Raw genomic sequence first — 21,635 nt, 5'->3', positions numbered from 1 at the left:
CCTATGCACTTTTGTAAAGCTCTCTCTTGGAAGTTGCTTTGGATAAAAGCGTCTGCTAAATTAATCAATGTAAATTTACTTACTGAACATGGATTCAAGCCGTACAAGACAACCCACAAAATTGTCAAAGTCGATAGTGAGGCTTGGCTCACTGTAACGTGCCACTATGATCTGATGCAGTGAATTATTCAGAGTGAAACCTAAGATAAATAAAAACAATGTTAGATGTAGGTTCACAAAATGGAGTCTCCATTTTGGGGCATTCAGTATCAAGGAAATATAATAACCCCTTGGAGGATAAAGGTTGAAGGCCTTACCAGCCTCCTCCATAGCCATGCGCATCTCTGTGGAGCTTATGGTCCCTGACTTGTCCACATCCTTCTGGCGATAGATGTTCTGCCACACAAAATCAGCCAATCACAATGTTATGGTATGTGTATGGTAAACACCACCTCAGGATAGAAAACTGGATTATACTGTTTAAAATATATATTAAAAAAAGATATGAATCAACTGACCTGTTGATATTAACATTGCAAACGGATGACTAACTTGTATACATACCAAGTACGTTTCAATTTTGGTCCACAGGATCTTGAACTCAACTAGGCCCAGGTTTCCACTTCCATCTCTCTGTGAGCTCAGTTATGAACGAACAATCTGACAACTCCTCATACACAATTTCTGTAAAGTTTTTGTGAATGTTTAGGTGCAAACAAACAAGGCTGTTTGCACTATATTATTATTAACAATCAATATGCTACTTACAACAGATTTATCTTGCTAATAATGCCAGGAATATGTGTGTGCGTGTGTACAAATTAGAATGGGTTTAGCTTCCCATGATCAGCTCAAGAATTGAAAAAAATTATATTCCTCCTCTTTATAACCCAACGGAGTGCAGTAGGCTACCACGATTGAACTCTAACCCTAACAAAGGCAATCGCAAATCGCAATGAAATGAGACTAAGCATATTAAGTAAAATAGGAAAATTCTGTCATATATATATATATATTATGACAACTGGCTCAACCACTGTGCATGTAATGACTTCTGTTATGAACTAAATGTTTAGATGTTTGTGGTGGTAAGACAATTCAACAGAGAACCAATATAGTACATTTTGATCAACATAACATAAGCAATTTATAACAGCAGACAAATAAAGGGAACATAATCATTTGCATGAATGTAGGTTACCACAGCATTGGAATTTGACTAGAATAGATGTGGAGGTTGAACAAGTACTTCAGAGATGACAGAGAATTTTAATTGTGATCAGAGAAATATAGGTACCAAAACCACTGAGAAGAACTGTCATCCCCAGCTGCATCATGGGCATGGCACTATCTGTAATTCCAGAAATGTGTGTGTGTCACCAACATAATCGCGGGCACTGTGCCCTTTCTATAAATACAGGAATTTTTTCATGGGAACTATGCCCATGTATAGTTCAAGGAATCTGTAGGCCTATTTGTATGTTTCACTGACATCTTAATCACCGACTTCATCACGGGCACTGTGCACTAGTAACATCTTATATAAGGTATACAGTAGAGTAAATTGTAAGCATTTAGAGGTGTGTTTGACATGCAGGGGCCATTAAGGATACGTCCAAAAGGTTGACCATGTTACGACAACTTTCCAGACTAAATCCATCGGTCTGGATTTCTGTTCCTGCAACAGACATGTTGAATTTAGGGTATATTTGACCTCAGCAGGGTACACAAAGAAAAATCATAAGTAATTTAGTAAATATGTTTTTAAAACGTACGCTTTGTCACCACTTTGTTCAGGATTCTCTTTAGCTCAAAAGCAGATATTTCACTGTCCTTTGGGATAAGGAGAGAATTTCAATTAAATTACTTATCTACTGTGTTGAAGAGCATCCTCTCAATTGAATATGTGTCGGCATCAAAATGTGAAAACTTACCGTCCCTGCCAACTGTCCAAAAAGCCTCCTAAATCTGTCATCAATGTCATGTTCCTCTACTTCCACCTGCAAAAAATATCAACTTAATACTGTCAACATCTGCCCAGGTGGTGAAAAGGGTTCTTCCAATGTCTTTAATACACACTTTTTGCTTAAAAATATAAAACCTTTACCTCTTTTACTTTTGATTCAACAGGATCATCCAGTTCACTAAAAATGGAAAAGGATAAAAATGTGATGGAAAATGTTGACATCTTCAAACTAATTAGGAGATTTCCTTGAACTTGAACCAGGTGTGCACTACACAGCAGACACATTTATAATCAATCAAATAAATACAATGTAACTACATGATGTTTCACTAGACTATAATAAAATTAAAATAACTAATAACTAAATACCACACATACGCTGTTGTGCATTAGTGCATTAATTCTAGGTTGAGAACCTCATACTTTGTGTTTTGTGAACTTGACAGTCAGAAATGGAAACATCACTTTCGAGCTAAAGTAAGTGCCACAGATACACTGAGAAAAGGTATGACCCCTGTCATCATTATAATCATGACCTGCTTTGGGACCAAAGCAGTGAGCTGAGAAAAAAAGAAGATCTGATGCGCACGAGAACGTTTCTGGTGCACACGAGAACGTTTCTGTTCACGTTTGTAAATGAGACCCCTGGTCAAGACGGGTGTGTCCCTTGCGCCAAAACAGACAACAAAACTTCAAAATTCGTTATTAATGTCTTTCTAGATAATAAAGTGGTGTCGATTCGCAAGCAAACTTTTATTGTCCTTAAAAGTCATTTCCACCCATGAAAACAGCAGATTCAATGCACGCACGTATCCACCAGATGCTTCAGCGTGGTAATGAGAGTTTCTCGTGCGCACCAGAACGTTTCTTGTGCTTACCAGAAACGTTCTCGTGCGCATCAGAAAGTTTCTCGTGCGCACCAGAAACTGTCTCGTGCTCACCAGAAACTTTCTCGTGCGCACCAGATTTTTTATTTTCCATGTCCCTTTAGGGGCTCCGTAAAGTAGGAAGCAGCTCAGTGTAAAAAGGTTCTCCATAAAGTGTTACATGAACACTCGTCCTTATACATATAAAATATTGATCATTAAATCCAACAGTAATGGTAATGCATATCCCAACCAGGTAAAAGTAAGCAAACGCACTGAAATTCAGCCTGCTTCTCCGAGAAAACACGCAGGCAGAAGTCCCCATTCTTATTTGGCTCGAAGGTGGAAGGCAAAATGAGGTACTCTCCGGGGGGAAGACAAAAGCGGTTGCACACTTCTCTGAGGTTGATAAAGGTCTCGGAACGAGCAGCAGAAGCGTGTCGAACGAAGAAGTTACGATCGAGGTGAACATTTCTCTGGCCAGCGTACTAAGCAAGGAAAGTTAGGAAACAGTTATACATCATTTTTACTGTGAACTGAGTGAGGTTTACAGGCTACATCATTCACCCACACACACATCAAGTATATGTGTGCCTATGTTTGTGTGTGAAACATATATTAACGGATATTTGTTTTTATTCACCAGAAATTAAATTATATTCAAAATCCTCTGATATACACAAACTTTAGTAGCAGAAAGTATCAAGAACAGCATTTACCCAAAAACGTGTACAGTATCAAACATGCCTACATTTCATGTTATAATAAATTATGCTAAATGACAAAATGTATAAGGGGAATGAGCATAAGAATTCAAGTAACTAGTACTACAAATAGTACTTTTAGTAACTAGTTCTTTTACTGATTATGAATAACATAGGAAATCCCGATTATTCCACATAGTACACTGGCTAAAATGTTGCTGTACGTGTCAAGGGTAATGCCCTTCATCTCATAGAACCCTTTCCTTTGTCTCAGATAACGTTATATAGACAGGATTCAAAGACAATAATTGCGTACGGTTCAACCATGTACAGCAAATCAAATCAAGTATTCACCCAGACAATGGTATAATGCAGCATAAAATCTCCAATCTGAGCTGACGACTCAATAATATTGTATTTATAGCAACTGTTCTGCTATTGTTTAGTCATGTGTATACTGAGTACAAGTAATCAGTTTCAAACTTCCCTTTAGTCACATACCCCATCAGGGACCTGAAATGTACAGAACAGAAATCAATTTAGACATTGGCCGGCACTACTGTCTCTACAGCATATGCATAGCATGACGTGGATGTCATGTGATTCCACTGACCTTGTAGATGGCGAAGCCCACTGTATGCATGTCCTCTCCCATTTTTCTCATCTTGCGCCTATTCTTCTGGATCAGACCAACCACAAAACTGCAGCCCACCTCATTGTCATTTGGGTCATCATCTTCCTCATCCAGCTTGAACACAAACTGAGGGTTCTGCCAAAATGTGTCTGAGAGAAATGCACGGTAACTTATTAAGAGTTAAATTTACAGTTTTCATCATGTAGAGCAATAGCTACTGTATGATGATTAATTAACAGTGCATTAGACATACTGTGAAACACATCTATCCTTCCATTTCTTTTAAAGATTTATAAAATCACATGCTCCTTTTGTTTGATAAAAAGTTCAATTTGATGGAATACTCTACAATACCAGCAGGTTCCATTTAAACCTGCTGGTATTAAACCTATTAAACCTGTATGTTTCATCTAAATAACACAGCCGAAGTTCCCTCTTTAAAAATGTACTTATATAAATTACGTTGTAATTATCCTGGTGTGAGTGGTTACTAATTCTTATATGACCAACATATCTCCTTAAAATAAAAATATGTAATTTATAAAAAACGATATTATCAGTAGGACAAGTTACTTGGGTAGTTTCTGCAGCCTCCAGCAGTCGAACCGCTCCTCCAAGTTCCATCAAACTTGGACAAGGACCACTTTTTTAAGTTGTCATCTGTGAGTGCATCCGGGCTGAGGTTACAGATTTCCAGCCGAGAGTAGTGGCGCAGAAAGTCTGAGAAGGACATCCTGTAGCATCAAGGGGATATCTGTTTAATATTCATGTTGCTTTTCCCATGTAAACAGGAGTTTACAGAAAGTTTACTTTGGATTTAAGTATTATGGCTAGTAAAGGCATATAAACAGAAATATTGTTTAAACAACAAAATCATGCTATATACATACATAGCTATGGTATATTTGTAATTTATTTTACCAGAACTCTCCGTCTTCTGATTGGTGACTCAGCCTCTCTCTGTCATCATTGCTAATCTGACGCCACTGCATTGACCTATAGACCAATCATAAATAATCAATACAACAAACGCTATACTTTATCTGTATCAGATTTCACTCACTCCTGTATATCTCTCTTTCTTTCATGGAAAGACAAGGGGTTCATTTTAGCCTGGTCCTGACCAGACCCTCAAACATTTCATTTGTCATCACAGTCATCGTTCTCAGCCACTCCCTCTGTTTGCTGATTGGACCTACAAAAAATGTGTTTCTGAAAACCGACTTCAAAGTCAAACTCCCAGATCTAGTACAGAAGCTTAATCCAAATTGAGCGGAAGTACGTAGGAGGGCAGAGCCAGGCTAGGTTCATTTAGCTCCAGGGGCGTGACCATGCTCCCAGTCTTGTGTAACATAGCTGTCAAATGGATAATGCACTAGCATTTTATATTTTTCATGCCACCTCAAGTAAATTTGCTTCCACAAAGTTTGACATGGAGTTTGCCAATAGTGCAATTCACAATGTATGTAAATTGTAAGTAAGTAAGTAAGACTTTATTCATATAGCACTTTCATACAACAATTGCAGCTCAAAGTGCTTTACATAAAGGGTGTCTATTGCTTAAATGTTCAGGTTGTTTGCGACGTCACTCATGTCTACTGTATGCAATTTCCCTGGCTCAGCACATGATTATTTAAAATTACAAAATGTGCAACTTTTTTCTTAACAGACAAAAATTCGAATGGATGACTGACTGGGAGTCAGATGGCTGAGTGGTGAGGGAGTCGGGCTAGTAATCAGAAGGTTGCCAGATCAATTCCCCGCCGTGCCAAATGACGTTGTGTCCTTGGGCAAGGCACTTCACCCTACTTTACTTGCTTCGGGGGGAATGTCCCTGTACTTACTGTAAGTCGCTCTGGATAAGAGCGTCTGCTAAATGACTAAATGTAAATGTAAATGATAGGAGACACTGAAGATCTGGCCTCTGACACCAAAGATACAATCTATGTATTGAACATAGTGTATCTACTTCCTCTCCTTTAGGGGTTACACACCCATCACTCCAAGGGCCAGTCCACTCCACCTGACCCCAAGGGTTCCTGATCCTGATGAGTTTCAGCATGTCTCCTTTGTACTCCACCTGTATCAATCAGATGTAACACCTTTGTTATGTACAGTATTGACAGTTGTTTTTCTACATGTCTTTATTTATTTTAGTAGTGGAGGAGGATAGTTAAAATAAGTGACAGGGAGTTTGTAAATGTGCAATGTAAAAAAAAAAAAAATATATATATATACGTTAATAACGTTTAGCAATTTATTCCTGCAACTGCCAAGAATAACCTGCAGTGAAAGAATACTGCAGTAGACTAAAGCTCATAGGAATATTGATATTTCGATAATTTTCCACAACGCATTGCCCTTAGGATACCTCTGTGGAAGTATTTGCATTTCAGTTTACCTCATTTGCACCTGTGACAGAATAGGCATGGCCTTTAACCAGCTTCTGTGAAGTCACTGCCTCTGAGTCGGCCGAGCTTGTGATCTGAAGGACATCAAGTTGAATGCTTTTTATAACATGAAATGTTTGTCATTACTGGAACACTTTCCCATAACCACCTCAGGGAAACTCTGTATTTTCAGTCAACAATACTCACAATCTGTATAGGTTTGATAAATGCTCAATATATAATTAATAAACCATCAACTAGATATCAACTAACTCTAACTCAAACCAGATGCTAAATGTCAGCAGAGCTCATTCCAGTTTATTGATTATGATGATCATCTACAGATGATCTAGAGACTCTCAAATGAAATTTTAACTCCACCGCATCTTAAACCATCCTTTATGCACATCATGTGATATAGGTTATTAGCATTATACTCAATAGTATCTAGTTCACCGTAATAGTTAAAAACACTACCTGTGTCAAGACAAGATAATAAGACATGCATACACAAATCTATTGCCTCAATTCTCTTCCTTCTATTTCCATGCAATACTAACTCTCGCCAACACTGTTGGCGAGATACATATTCCTGTTTCTCACATCTATGGAACAGCCCATGAGCGAGCCCCTTCTCAAGGCCTTCTGGATTATCTTGAAGAGGTTTCCATCAGGCTTTCTCAGCTCATGGACCTCAGCAATGCCCCCAGTGAAGTCTTCAAAGCCCTCTGTGGTGGAGCCTCCAGACAAAGCTTCATAGCAGCCATTCAGCCTGTTGAACGACAGAGATGTGTACTGTTTCTGTTGTGTTTGTTAATGAAATACAGTGCAGTTAATGAAGTAACTGGATCATTATACAAAAGGTGGAAAGTTCATCTGCATCTACATACATAGTCATGCATATACATAATTATTATAATCTTCTCATTATAAAGCACAATTCCAATGATACAGTATAAAAACACTTTGACACACGGCCTGACAAACCTTTTCCAAGCAGAATGACCATGGAGAACAAGTAAAATATTTTGTTCCTTTTCTTGTCACATAATTTATAATGTTTTATATTAGGCAAGGGGAAGACCATACAATGTCATCCCTGTTACCGCAAACCAATGTAAAATTCTATTTCATATTTTACCATTTAGAATTTTTCATAATTCAATCCCTTTTCTAATGTACCACATGTTTCCATTGCATTCACAACAAGCTGAGTGATGGTTAACCTTAGTCATAAAAGTCAACCCTGCTACTGCCAACCCTGTTACCGTCTACCACGTACTTGTCAACCCTGTTACTTTTCCAGAACTGCAGTGTTGTAGAATAGAATACAATCTTTATTGTCATTTTAGGCCTACATGTACAACGAAATTTAGTGCAACATCAGATAGATCGATCGATAGATAAATCGATCAATCGATTGCTAGATTGATACATGGATAAGAGCCTCTAAAAGTAGCTCTTAAAATATGTAAAGAGAAAAAGATTCTAGCAAAATTTCAACAGTGTGGTTTGCTGCAGGTAAAGTAGGAAAAGTACTTACTTGGCGTAAGCCTTCTCCAGCAGGGCGCTCCAGAACTCCGTCCCCTCAGCTGAGTGCACAAAGAGCAGCTCTCCATCTTTCACTGGCAGCCTGTCATCAATGACAACATCCACCCACTCGCCAAACTGCCAAAACTGGTGAGGGAGACGGCAAGTTCAGAAAGGAAATTAGTTTACATGATCGTGTCGATTGTGTCATATAGCCAGGGATGTAGTGGGGGCTAGACGCACGTAAACGCCGTTTACGCACCTCCCGAAATTGCGGAAATAGCGTTTATCCACCTCTAAAATGCGGAAATTGCGTCTATCCACCTCTAAATAGCGTTTATGCGCGTTTAAGCACAACTAAATTCTCGTATTCTCCCGTTGGAATAATACAAAATAAATTTGGTTTAATTTTAAAACACATAGGACTAAATTTATTATTCTTTAACATATAGGCCTAAACTGCGCTGTATGGTCTGTGACCCTCCAATCAATGCGTTGCGGCTGCGGCGGCCACAACAATTGATTTTTGAAGAGACCATCGAGTGCTTCCACCAGAGGCGTCGTTAGACCCTTTTTACTGGGACACGTGCCCCAGTATAAATCTGCTGTGCCCCAGTAAAATCTAAAGATTGAGTTTTAACAATTTACTTAATTAGTCAGTGCATTAATTTAGATTGATAATCCCGGAAAAAATGTACACAGTATCCCAATCAACGCCAGGGTGGTATTCCAGAAAGCAGGTTATGTAACATAACTGGGTAAGTTTGCAATGTTTCAGCTGGGGAGTTAACTTAACCTGGTATGTCACATAACCTGCTTCAGACTCAGCACACAAGTCAGAATTGAGGTAGACTAAGAAAACATTACAAAACTAAAGAGAGCTTCTAAATGATAGGCCAAATAATATTTTTATTTTGACAAAAACATAAAAAAAATATCACATGAAGCAAAAAAAATACTATTTGCCCTGAAATGAATACGAAAAAAATTTGAGCGCTCGCATTAGCTATTTATGTCCCTGTCAAAGCTGATACCAAACTTGCCTCCCTGAACTGTTGTATAGAGGGTTAAGCAAGGGAGTTTATATAGCCTAGTAATGCATTGAGCGCAGCAAGCTTGAAATAAAATAAGGTATATGAATTAGGGGCCTGTGCCCCAGTAAAGTGTTATGTCTAACAACGCCTCTGGCTCCCATTCCCACAGATGCCCGCATAAGGCCTCAAGTACAGAGTAAGATAAATTCACGTTTGTAAACGTTGTTTTGGTTTGCACAACATCGCATTAAGACAGGGACAAACGGCTAGCCTACTATTATTAACGTGCTTTTAAATACGATGATGCAGATACAAGCCAACCTTACCGGTTCCATCCAAATAGGCCTAATGAAACGTAAAAATACATAAATAAACAGGGTTTTCAAGCCTATGTGAAGGGGCTAAAATGCGTTTCTCACGGTCAATGCGTGTAGTTTTTCGGACGACCCTGTAAATATAAAATACAATTCATAGTTTACCCACCTCTATTTTTACCACTACACCACTGCATATAGCCAATGTCAATAACTATATTATTAACACTGGCTTTTCTACAGCATTTTATTTCATGGAACTGGAAGGAACGTTTTCTTGGAGAGATGCATTTACTTAAACATGGGGAGTCAGATGGCTGAGCGGTGAGGGAGTCGGGCTAGTAATCAAAAGGTTGCCGGATTGATTCCCCGCCGTTCCAAATGACGTTGTGTCCTTGGGCAAGACACTTCACCCTACTTGCTTCGGGGGGGAATGTCCCTGTACTTACTGTAAGTCGCTCTGGATAAGAGCGTCTGCTAAATGACTAAATGTAAATGTAATGTAACATTTTTTTTAAAGTGTTTTAATTAATGGTGGGCATAGATTACTTTTTTAAATCTAAATTAATCTCACTGTAATATTGGCGTTAATCTAGATTAAAATGTCTCATTTGAATTCCGCTGAAGGCATTCAGAATATGTGTGCTACCCAAATAATGACTAAAAGTAAGTCTTTAAGAACGGGTTTCTCAAGCCAGGTGGCGCATTTAGACTAGGGGCTCATCTCCTGTTTCCTAAATGCATCACAAACTGCTTGAGAAAGCTGTTCTTATGGGGCTATTATTGTAGCAAAACTAATCACAAATGAACAGCACAATCCACAAATGCACAGCACGATCCACAAATGCACAGAAAGATTCACGAATGCACAGCAAGATTCACGAATGCTCAGCAAGATTCACAAATGCGTACCGCGATCCACAAATGCGTACCGCGATCCACAAATGTGTACGATCCACAAATGTGTACGATCCACAAATGTGTACGATCCACAAATGCGTATCGCGATCCACATGTGCGTACAAGGATCCACAAATGCGCACTCAGATTTGTGTATGTGTAAAACATTGTCCAAATATGTAGTCACAAAGGCTGGCCTCTCAATTGGTTTTGTTTTTACATGTGACTTTTGCTACACTTCTGCCGTGGCACAAATCCACAACTCGTGTGCGTGTGCGAAGATATGTGCCTCGGTAGCTGTAAAGCCTCCATACTACCAGTTGGCTGTATTGCGTTTCAGTGATTTTTAAGGCAACGTGACATTGCTGGGTGGGTCAAGCGGTTAGACTCGTCGTGGCTGCACTTGGGATGCGAGGCAGACACCTCGAGAGCTTTCGGTAAGTATATTTTTATGTTTAGTAGTAGGCCCAGGTGTCATAAGAGGCCTTATATTGCTCAGTAAAATACAATATTATTAGTAACACTAGTTATCTGTGAAGAAATAACTTTAGCTCCGCTTATGCGTCACCGAGCAAACATCATTGAAGTGGCACTAGCAAGCTAACCAACGCTAGACCAATTAACCTAAGGCCTCTTATGACACCCATGTTTTACACATACACAAATCTGAGTGCGCATTTGTGGATCCTTGTACGCACACACATAAGAGGCCTTAGGTTAATTGGTCTAGCGTTGGTTAGCTTGCTAGTGCCACTTCAATGATGTTTGCTCGGTGACGCATAAGCGGAGCTAAAGTTATTTCTTCACAGATAACTAGTGTTACTAATAATATTGTATTTTACTGAGCAATATAAGGCCTCTTATGACACCTGGGCCTACTACTAAACATAAAAATATACTTACCGAAAGCTCTCGAGGTGTCTGCCTCGCATCCCAAGTGCAGCCACGACGAGTCTAACCGCTTGACCCACCCAGCAATGTCACGTTGCCTTAAAAATCACTGAAACGCAATACAGCCAACTGGTAGTATGGAGGCTTTACAGGTACCGAGGCACATATCTTCGCACACGCACACGAGTTGTGGATTTGTGCCACGGCAGAAGTGTAGCAAAAGTCACATGTAAAAACACAACCAATTGAGAGGCCAGCCTTTGTGACTACATATTTGGACAATGTTTTACACATACACAAATCTGAGTGCGCATTTGTGGTTCCTTGTATGCATATATGGATTGCGCTACGCATTTGTGGATAGTACACATTTGTGGATCGTACACATTTGTGGATAGCGGTATGCATTTGTGGATCGCGGTACGCATTCGTGAATCTTGCTGTGCATTCGTGAATCTTGCTGTGCATTCGTGGATCGTGCTTTGCATTTGTGGATCGTGCTGTGCATTTGTGAATTGTTTTGCTACAATAATAGTCCCATATGTTCTACAATGATAATTGGTGATGAAAATAAATTATGTTCAAGAAGATGTAGCCTACTTGTGTTTATTAACTGTTTATTAGATTAGTTAGCTTGGCAGATAGAGCTGTGCTGATGGGCTTGCCTCGGTTGCACTTAAACATCGTAGTTTGACAACGACTCTTCCCTTGTGCTACATCAGTGCTTGGCCCGGCATCTTCCGCATTAGCTAAGGGCTTTGCGTTTAGGTGGCATTTGAGACTGGAAGAACTCCTACAGTAAACCAATTCCGCATAGCACAAGGTGCAAACAACCTTAGTCTTGTCGAGGTTTCCATTGGGAAGCTTCTGAACATTTTTCCCTGAAGCAATCCAGGCGGCTTCATAGCTGCATCCATGTTAGCACGTCACGTTTGATGTGACAATTTCATACACAAGGCATACACACAGGTTTCGAAGACTCGTTCTCGCCCCCTACAGGTCAATTCGGCTAGGTAAACATCCGCGCAAAAATATCAAGGTGAAAGTCATCATAGCTAGCGTAGTATAGACCCAGCTCCCAACCCAACTTTGAGAATAGATTAACGGCGATATTTTTTTTATCGCCCGATAACAGTCTCAAGTTAACGCAGCACGTTTACGCCGATAACGGCCCACCACTAGTTTTACTTGTTCTTCTTTGTGGGTAGTGATTGTTAAGTTATTTATGCTACAGTCTGATCAATTTAACTTAATATTAACAGTCAGATAAACACAAGTCCAACCCAAATTGACAGATGGCTTAAGTATCGACATTGAATCACTTTTTTTGAAGGTTCTGTGCATAAATATGGTACCTTACCTGGAAGTGGAATATGCCTGCGTAGTTATTCTCAAAACTCTGTCCATGGGGAACAACTCGTGCCAGAACCTGCTCGTTCAGAGTCAAGGAAGCGATGGCTGCCAAAAGCCAACAGTCACCTGCAAAAAGACAACAATGAATATTTCAGGAATAAGTGCTGTGATTCAGAGGTTTAGCTGAGAGGAAGTCAGCTAAACATGGAGGGAGGGTTGATTTGGATTTAATGCAGGATATTGATTAAAGGTAGGGTATTACTTGGCGTTCATGAATTGTATGCAGGGTAGTAATGGCAGGCAGGAATGTGTCAGAACATTCCATCAACTGACAAATAAGCCAGACAAAATGAGCCACAGGAGCATCAAAGCTAGCCTGGCTCTACCCTCCTACGTACTTCTGCTCAATTTGGATTTTGCTTCTGTAGTAGGTCTGGGAGCTAGACTTTGAAGTCGGTTTCCAGAAAAAAAAATTGTAGGTCCAATCAGCGAACAGAGGGAGTGGCTGAGAAAGATGACGTTAATGTCGTGCACTTGTTTGAGCAGTTCATTAATGGCGGCGGAGAAAGATGCGAGCGAAGCTATTCTGCGGTTGTGGCAACGCTGCCGAATATCCATAGGTTAAAGCCGGAGCAAGAATATTCCTTGCTTAGTTTTGTTTGTGGCCATGATGTTGTGGCCCTCCTCCCCACGGGGTTCTTGAAAAGTTTGATTTTCCAGCTACGGCAGCTAGCTCCGTTACAGTGTGGTGAAGGAGTTGGCTAAGGCGAACGCTTGCGATTGGTTATGGCAAATCAGAGTGGCTCTAGGCAGATCCAATAGTTTTAAACTTCAACAGAGGACCAGCCTTCAAGGAAGTTAACTTTTGTCAATGGAGAGATCCCAGACCCTCTGTACAAATGAAATGTACAAGGGTCTGGTTAGGACCAGGCTACATCAAAGCACCCCTTACAAAAAAGAAGTATATTAAAGTATATTATAAGTATACTAAAATATGGATAGTACACAGGCCTGTGTACAATCCATAGTTTTTTTAACGTTTTTTTTACGTTTTTTTTAATCCAATTTGAATTACATGGGATGCACACTATGGTCTTATTGTCTTGTCAGTGTTTCCAGAGGTGATATGAAAATGAAGAAAAGTATATTTAATTGTGCTTTCTTTGTTAGCTAGGTAAGTGACGTGACGAAGCAGGTCAGGTGGTCACACAGACCGGCGAGCCCGCTGCAAATAGGTAGCTAACTGTAGGAAAAATGAAACGCACATTTGAAAGCGGTGCCCAAAAGCGGCATAAAAAAAAAATCTGAATTAAATGCCAAACTTACAAAACTTACTAGTCTTTTTCGACCAGCCGGTGAAGGAGGGTGCACAGAAGAGACAGGTATTGTACTGTTAGCTATAGCTAACAATGCATTACTGTACCTCGTAGTGTAAGGGGCCCCATTATCGTCCACTCTAAATCTCCAACGTTCGGGGCCCCATTATCGTCCACAACCGTTTCTTCTGTTAATTTCTTAAAGAAGATATGCAGCAGCAACGAAAGAAAGTAACTTATCGATATGTACACATGTTATATTGCTGCACACCAAATTACATCTTCTTACTTTGAGATTTGAGTATCTAAATACGCTCTCAAACCGTATGTAGCATCTGCCTTGCGCAGCGTCAAACTGACATTTCTCCATTGAAAGTGGTTGGGTGGATGATAATGGAACCCCCTGGCTAACTGCTAAAATCAGGAAAATAGCTAGCTAACGTTATACTTTGACAGCTGTACTGCTGTTTGTGTTGTGCTTCCTAGCGTTAACAGCGAGCCTCCTTTCCAAGAGCCAGGAAAATGTGCCTTCTTACTTCTTTATTGACTTCCTATCAAGCTGACAACATTGAAATGGAGTGAAACTACAAAAAGGAGAAAGTAGATAAAGTGCTTAATTAGCCTATAAAATATATTACATAACTGACATTATTAGCAAACATGCTAACGTATGCGACATAGTAGTATCGTGCAGTTGCAGCGATTGCGTTTGACTATTTACAGTAAACATACAAAAAACATAATCAAAGTTACAATAACTCAGAAAACTTGTATTTCAGTTATATACATATTATGATCGTGTAAAACGTACAGTCATTGCTTTCTACACGTTTCACACGACAGATCGAAAATACATTAAACTTCACAGCTATTTGACAGTTGCTATTTGAACGATGCCCGTTTTGTGTACGTTCCAAACTTCCTTTGCTTTCCCGATCTCTATGGGCGTCAAAGTAAAAGTCCCATTCACCGTTTACACTTAAATCATATTCTGTGAAAGAGGATAAGGGAGAGTCAGGAGTGCGCCAAGCGTTTTTTTCTGATTGAATAAATTTCCCTCACAAGACAAGCTTGAGTTTTGATATCGTGCATTTATTATAAGGCTCTCAGAATGTTCCAAAAAGTTCAGTTGATCGCGTCTGGGTCCTGTTCGGCCCGTCTGTATTTGTATTACATCATTACACTCAGACTTATTCTGCGGGGGGGGGCTTCATGTGTTTCCGTTACGGGCCTGATAGTACACTTTTAGTTCACTTTTGATATACTTTTAAGAAGTATGCTTAGGAAATAGTTCACTTTTAACATACTTTTAAGAAGTATACTTAGAAAATAGTTCACTTTTGATATACTTTTAAGGAGTATACTTAGAAAATAGTACACTTTTGATATACTTTTAAGTATGCTTTAAAAATAGTTCACTATTGATATACTTTTAAGAAGTATGCTTAGAAACAGAAAATTGTATACATTTCTACGGGAGTAAGATGTACGTTTTCTATTATTATACAGCAAAAGCAGTCAAAATAATTTTAAAGTACATTACAGGTTACATCTTTTAGATCCATCTCATTCTAATTATTGACGTCTATGAAAATCTATTATGCATTGCACATTGAATCTTTTTTTGTTACTGAAACTGTAACCTTAATTACTGCCAAAACATTCTGAATATTTATCAATTGGAGTATTAATGGAAAAAACCTGAAAAAGCTACTTGAGAGTTTGAAGGTTATACTGTCAAACTGACTGAAGAACGAAATAACAACGTGAAAATATAGCTGCAAGCAGCGATGCGGGTTCCTCCGCAAAATGGCATAACATTATAAACATGTACACTGTAGAAGTTCAAGTTCAAGTCTTTTATTTGTCAGATGCACAGAACAACACAAGGTTAGACTGGGCACTGAAATTCTTAAGACCAGACAACCCAAGCACCTGACATAACATAACATATAAGTACACGGAACACATTTACATCTATGCTGAGCTTAGATAAGTGAACTTCCTGAATATACAGATAGCAATAAATAAACGACTATACTAACCCTAACACTAAAACTTCTAAAATTACAGATAACAATAAATAGTACGCTATACTAACCCTAATGCACAAAGAAAACCTGTTTCAACCCTATAACCTATCTAACCTAAGTGGAGTACAGTGCAATAGTGCAAATTTGCAGATCAGTGACTATGTCAGTAACCAAACAGGAGCCTGGTGGGGACAGTGAGGTACAGTAGTGAGAAGATTGAGAGTTGGACAACAAGAGAGCAAAACTACTTCATGTTTGGCCAACAACAAAATGCTGAATGGGGATTTGAACTCATGAGCATAAGGTTACAAGTCAGTCTCTATCCTCTCTGCTACACACCAACTGTTGAGATTGTATGAATAGAAAGGGCAGAGTATTAGCTTTGGTCAGCTTTGCGACAAAGGTTAGGAATTTCAAGGTGAAATTGCATGAATTTGTGCAGGGTATTTCAGACTGATGTCGTCCTGTTTGACTAAACAGATAATACAAATTATGACAGGCCAAAATATAATGGCTGGGTTCCAAGTTAATACTTTATACTTTATAGGTCACCATCCCAGCCCATTGAGCTATTCTCAGTGTTGAATATTGTCATGTTCAGTTACTGTATTAAAAAGTAAGCTGTTTCTCCTGTGGTAAGCGTTGTAAGATTCAGCCAAAGTTGAAACTGCTTATAAATTTCCTATAAAATGGGACAACAGGATGACTGGGTTGCTGCTGTAAAGAATAACTTACTTATAGTTTTTATAAAAGGTTGTTTGGAGTGCCATAACTTGTCATTGAAGGGAATTTCAAATCATGCCTAGCATCAGTGGGGATGTGTCCTGGCTTAGGTTACTGAAACGAATTTGTGCAACAGACAAGGGATCCACCTGAACAATCAATTTATTTAATTAGAGATAACCGTTAGCGTTATCTCTACCATGCGTAGACTACAAGTACATTTAGTCATTTTAGCAGACGCTCTTATCCAGAGCGACTTACAGTAAGTACAGGGATATTCTCCCCGAGGCAAGTAGGATGAAGTACCTTGCCCAAGGACACAACGTCATTTGGCGCGGGCGGGAATTGAACCAACAACCTTCTGATTAATAGCCCGACTCCCTAACGGCTCAGCCATCTGACCTCCAGTAGCTAGCTACTGTGGTGAACCTGGCTTGTTTTGCAGTGGTTTACACAGTCTCGCTAAACAGACGATTGGAGTGTTGTGATGGGCTCAAATAAACACGCATTGCTATGTTTTACAACCGGAGGATTTATCAGAAGACTAGAAACCGTTTTGTCAGAATAAAAAATTAAAAACTATGCCTCTGACTGGTTTTGAACCTACAACCCTTTGCTTACCAGCACAACATCTCAGCCAATTGAACAATTCCCAGGCATGGAATACACAAAGTTCAATAACTGGATAATAAAAAAAGCTGTTTCTCCAATGGCGAGCATTGTTAGATTTGGTCCAAGTTCAAACAGCTCTAATTCAGTCATATTTAGACATATTAAGGTCAAACTTTGCATGGTACTTCAGAGGCATGTCACCTTAAAGCCTATTAGGTTTGAACCATCCTTCAAAAATACATTTGATTTAGTGACACAAACATATTGAGGCAATGTGGACATTTACATAAATACACCCCTTTCAGCCATTTTGTACTTGATTCAATGGCCTTAACTAACACATCTCTCAATACGTCAATGATACATATCTGTACCAAATTTCAAGTCAATTAGACCTTTGGTTCAAGAGAAGAGGAATTTTGAAGGTTTTCCAAAATTATCACTGTACAGGAAAATCCATCGTCGCGGACCTTATGGGTTTTGAGGCTTTTTTGTTCTTAATGAAAAATGAGGCTTGCACACCAAGTTTTCAGAAGAATTGGAGCAAGGGGATGGAAATGCAAGTCAAAATCTGACTTTTGGGCGTGGCCTGTGGCGCCCCCTATGGTCCGATGTGGCCCATATTTGGTGTGGGGGTACCCAATTGGATGTAGTATCAATGTGCCAAATTAGAATTTTTTTGTGACTTTTTGAGGTATTGGGTTGCAAGGAGAAGAAAAATAGTAATAAGAATAAGAATACCAACAATAACAATAGGTTCCTTCCTACCGGAGGAACCTAATAAGAATACCAACAATAACAATAGGTTCCCTCCTACCGGAGGAACCTAAATATAGCTGCAAGCAGCAATGCGGGTTCCTCCGCAAAACGGCAAAATATTATATACGTGTAAACTGTAAAAGAGTAAAAGATCAAGACTTGGACAACAGACTGATTATTAACTTTCCATAGGATATTGAAATTCTTCTTGAGTTTGTCTTTATCCAGACTCTCAGTCAATGCACAACAAACAATAGTCATGTGGGCGACTGGGCTAGATCAGAGCTTACATTCAACTCCTTACGATAATAACTTGTGACTGGTCAGCAGCCGACTCTCTCTTCATATAAAACTACACAACATGCACAATCAGGGTGACCAACAATATTATATTAACTAAACAACTATAACATTACAAACATCTAAATGAACGAACACAACAACTGAAATCCCTCGCAAGGCTGTTGTAACCAAACTATTTTCCACAAGTCTTTGCGTTTTTGGACATGCCGCACTGCATGCTGGGTACCCAAGGGTGCTGACGCTGATTATCTAGCAGTGCTCCGACTGCGTGATATGAGTATTAGTTTTTTGTCAGCTTTGGGACAAAGGTTAAGAAACGGTTGACATTTCAAGGTTAAATTGCATGAAATTGTGCATGGTATTTCAGAATGATGTCTGCCTGTTTAACTAAACAAGTAATCAAAATTATGACAGGCCAAAAGACTGTGCCTGGATTTAAACTTGTGACTTTATGCTTTGCAGTACAACGTTTCAACCCATTGAGCTACCGCAAGGCAGAGAAATTCTGGTCAGTTTCTGTAAAAAAAAAAAAAAAGCTGTATATCCTGTAGCATGGCTTGTTCGATTCGGCCAAAGCTTAAACAGCTGTAATTCAATGATCTTTTGACATATCAAGGTGAAATTGCGCATGGTACTTCAGAACGATGTCATCCTGTTTAACTAAACATATATTCAAATTTAAGACAGACTCCGTCTCGCTGGAATCAAACCGACGACCTTATACTTTGCAGGTCACCGTTCCAGCTCGTTGAGCTATTCTCAGTGTTGAGTATTGGCATGTTTAGTTACTGTACAAAAAAAGCTTTTTCTCCAATGGTGAGCATTGTCAGATTTGGTCCAAGTTCAAACAGCTGTAATTCAGTCATATTTTGACATATCAAGGTAAAATTGTTATGGTACTTCAGGGACGTGTCACCTTAAAGTCTATTAGGTTTGAAAACCCATCATTCAAAATGACATTTGATTTAGTGACACAAACATATTGAGGCAATGTGGACATTTATATAAATACACCCCTTTCAGCCATTTTGTATTTTATTAAATTGCTATAAGTAACGTTTTTAAATACGTCAATGATACATATCTGTACAAAATCTCAAGTTAATTAGACCTTTGGTTCAAGAGAAGAGGTATTTTGAAGGTTTTCCCAAATTATCACTGTACAGGAAAATAAATCAGGCGGACCTTATGGGTCCTTGAGGCTCTTTTGTTCGCCATGAGAAATAAGGCATGCACACCAAGTTTCAGAAGAATTGGAGCAATGGGGTGGAAATGCTATCACTTCGAAAATCGGACTTTTGGGCGTTTCCTGTGGCGCCCCCTATGGTCTGATGTTGCCCATAATTGACGTGGGGGTACCCACTCAGATGTAGTATCACTGTGCAAAATTAGAAAATTAGTTACCAATACCATGTTGAGTTGTTGTGGCGCAAGGAGAAGAGGAATAATATTAAATATAGCTGCAAGCAGCGATGCAGGTTCCTCCGCAAAATATTATAAACATGTACACTGTAGAAGATCGAGAGTTGGACAACAAGAGAGCAAAGCTACTTCATGTTTGGCCAACAACAATGCTGAATGGGGATTTGAACTCATGCGCATAAGGTTACAAGTCAGTCTCTATCCTCTCTGCTACACACCAACTGTTGAGATTGTATGAATAGAAAGGGCAGAGTATCAGCTTTGGTCAGCTTTGCGACAAAGGTTAGGAATTTCAAGGTGAAATTGCATGAATTTGTGCAGGGTAGCTTTCAAAACATTTGGGTATTCAATGGGTCTTCAATGGGTCCTTAAATAAATTATATTGTCTGTCACACGGTTCTCGGGAAACATGACATGACTTGCAAAAATGGGAGAGACGTTCCCACATACTGCCATTGATTTTCTACTTCTCTTCTTCCAGGCAGACACAATTAAGTAAGGGTAAGGAGATTATTAATATAGTGACATTACAAATCACATTTACAGTTGATATTTTATTCATTTAGGAGACGCTTTTATCCAAAGCAACTTACAAGTAGGCTTAGTGCATCTATAAAGTACAGCAAAAGGTCAATGATCAGAAGTGCATAGTAAGGTAGTGTTAATAAATTATACACTACCTTACCAAAACTTAATGTATAAAATAAAATAGAAAAACACTTGCTGATATGGATGTAACTTCACTTGTATTTGTTTTAAGTCAAATGCCTGTGAGTCATATGGTATGGCAAGTTGGAATGAGTCATTTGTCATGTTTGTCTTTAAAGCACTGTACATATCAAAGTATTTCAGAACCTATATGTATGTCAAGCTACTGGACACCCTAGATGAATCACAGGGTTTCCACAGTACAACAAGTGTCAGATTTGTTAATCCAATCTCTTTCATGTAACATGTCATTTAATATGAAAATAAATCCATGAGTCTCAACACATTCTTCTCAAATAAATCAAGTGAATTCCACTTTTAAGGTTAAGTTCTGAAAAGTTTGCTACTTTGAGAGTTCAATAGTCAATTATATTTGTGTTTTGCTGTGAGCAACAGTCCTGTGTAAGAATGTATGAATCTATCTAAGAATGTGTATTTATTTGTATGTGTATACATGCGTGCTTGTCCTGTGGGCCTATGTGTTTTCTTGTGTAATTGTGGATATCAAATTTCCAACCAGTTTATCTAGAGGGAGGTTTTCATTTGCTGTTGGCAAGGTAATTCCCTCTTTATGTGTCTGTGTGTGAAAAAGGGAGTGAAAGAGAGCACTAAAGAATGAGAGAGAGCGAGAGAGAAAGGGGGAGGGGAGCCAAACCAGTTTTTTCAAAGAATGGATATAGTCACACCTACAGGAATCATATGCGCTAAACCCATAATACACACAGATTCTACAGAGGTTACGCATACAGCAATCCACAAAATCTAAAATGAGGCACCAAAGCTAAACTAATGTATAAATTGAGCTACATAAATAACAGTGAGGCTGAGTTTATATTGTTAAATACTTATACTGCTTAAGCATTAACTGAGACGCTGTATTTCATATGCAAATCTCCATATGCACACTTTGCACGAAAACTAGTTCAGTCCTTACCAAGAGCCCCTTGGCATATATCAGTTCTGGTGGCACCTGCAACAATGAACTGTGGATTGGAGGACAATTCCTGAATGACAGAGAAAATGCAGTTTAATCATAAATATGTCTCCATTACGCTAAAGTCCATTTTGCTAAAGAGTTCTGTAGGGATCATCATTAAGGCATAGGATTATATGTACCAGACATGGAACACTCCCAACTGGTTTCTCACAAGACTGATTCTTTGTAATGATTGTATCA

The 21,635-nt window shown here is 39.0% G+C and overlaps 1 protein-coding gene across 1 annotated transcript in view; it reads right to left on the bottom strand.

Moving 5' to 3' along the window:
• capn2l (calpain 2, (m/II) large subunit, like) overlaps positions 1 to 21,635 on the bottom strand; it is a 29,707-nt gene that overhangs the window by 6,606 nt on the left and 1,466 nt on the right. The window contains exons 2-19 of the mRNA XM_047043460.1: positions 21,393 to 21,462; positions 12,590 to 12,708; positions 8,104 to 8,237; positions 7,164 to 7,332; positions 6,572 to 6,655; positions 6,165 to 6,250; positions 5,092 to 5,166; positions 4,744 to 4,904; positions 4,150 to 4,319; positions 4,038 to 4,049; positions 3,109 to 3,320; positions 2,108 to 2,144; positions 1,935 to 2,000; positions 1,776 to 1,833; positions 1,614 to 1,678; positions 565 to 633; positions 318 to 396; positions 84 to 200 (exon numbers count right to left, since the gene is read on the bottom strand). Coding sequence (XP_046899416.1) covers positions 84 to 200; positions 318 to 396; positions 565 to 633; positions 1,614 to 1,678; positions 1,776 to 1,833; positions 1,935 to 2,000; positions 2,108 to 2,144; positions 3,109 to 3,320; positions 4,038 to 4,049; positions 4,150 to 4,319; positions 4,744 to 4,904; positions 5,092 to 5,166; positions 6,165 to 6,250; positions 6,572 to 6,655; positions 7,164 to 7,332; positions 8,104 to 8,237; positions 12,590 to 12,708; positions 21,393 to 21,462 — 1,783 coding nt within the window. The remainder of the gene's footprint in view (positions 1 to 83; positions 201 to 317; positions 397 to 564; positions 634 to 1,613; positions 1,679 to 1,775; positions 1,834 to 1,934; positions 2,001 to 2,107; positions 2,145 to 3,108; positions 3,321 to 4,037; positions 4,050 to 4,149; positions 4,320 to 4,743; positions 4,905 to 5,091; positions 5,167 to 6,164; positions 6,251 to 6,571; positions 6,656 to 7,163; positions 7,333 to 8,103; positions 8,238 to 12,589; positions 12,709 to 21,392; positions 21,463 to 21,635) is intronic.

Source organism: Hypomesus transpacificus, chromosome 21 (genome assembly GCF_021917145.1).
Source record: "Hypomesus transpacificus isolate Combined female chromosome 21, fHypTra1, whole genome shotgun sequence".
In the NCBI taxonomy this organism is placed as follows: domain Eukaryota; kingdom Metazoa; phylum Chordata; class Actinopteri; order Osmeriformes; family Osmeridae; genus Hypomesus; species Hypomesus transpacificus.
The sequence above is the reverse complement of the archived record's forward strand: the minus strand, read 5'-3'. Positions and strand labels throughout refer to the sequence as shown.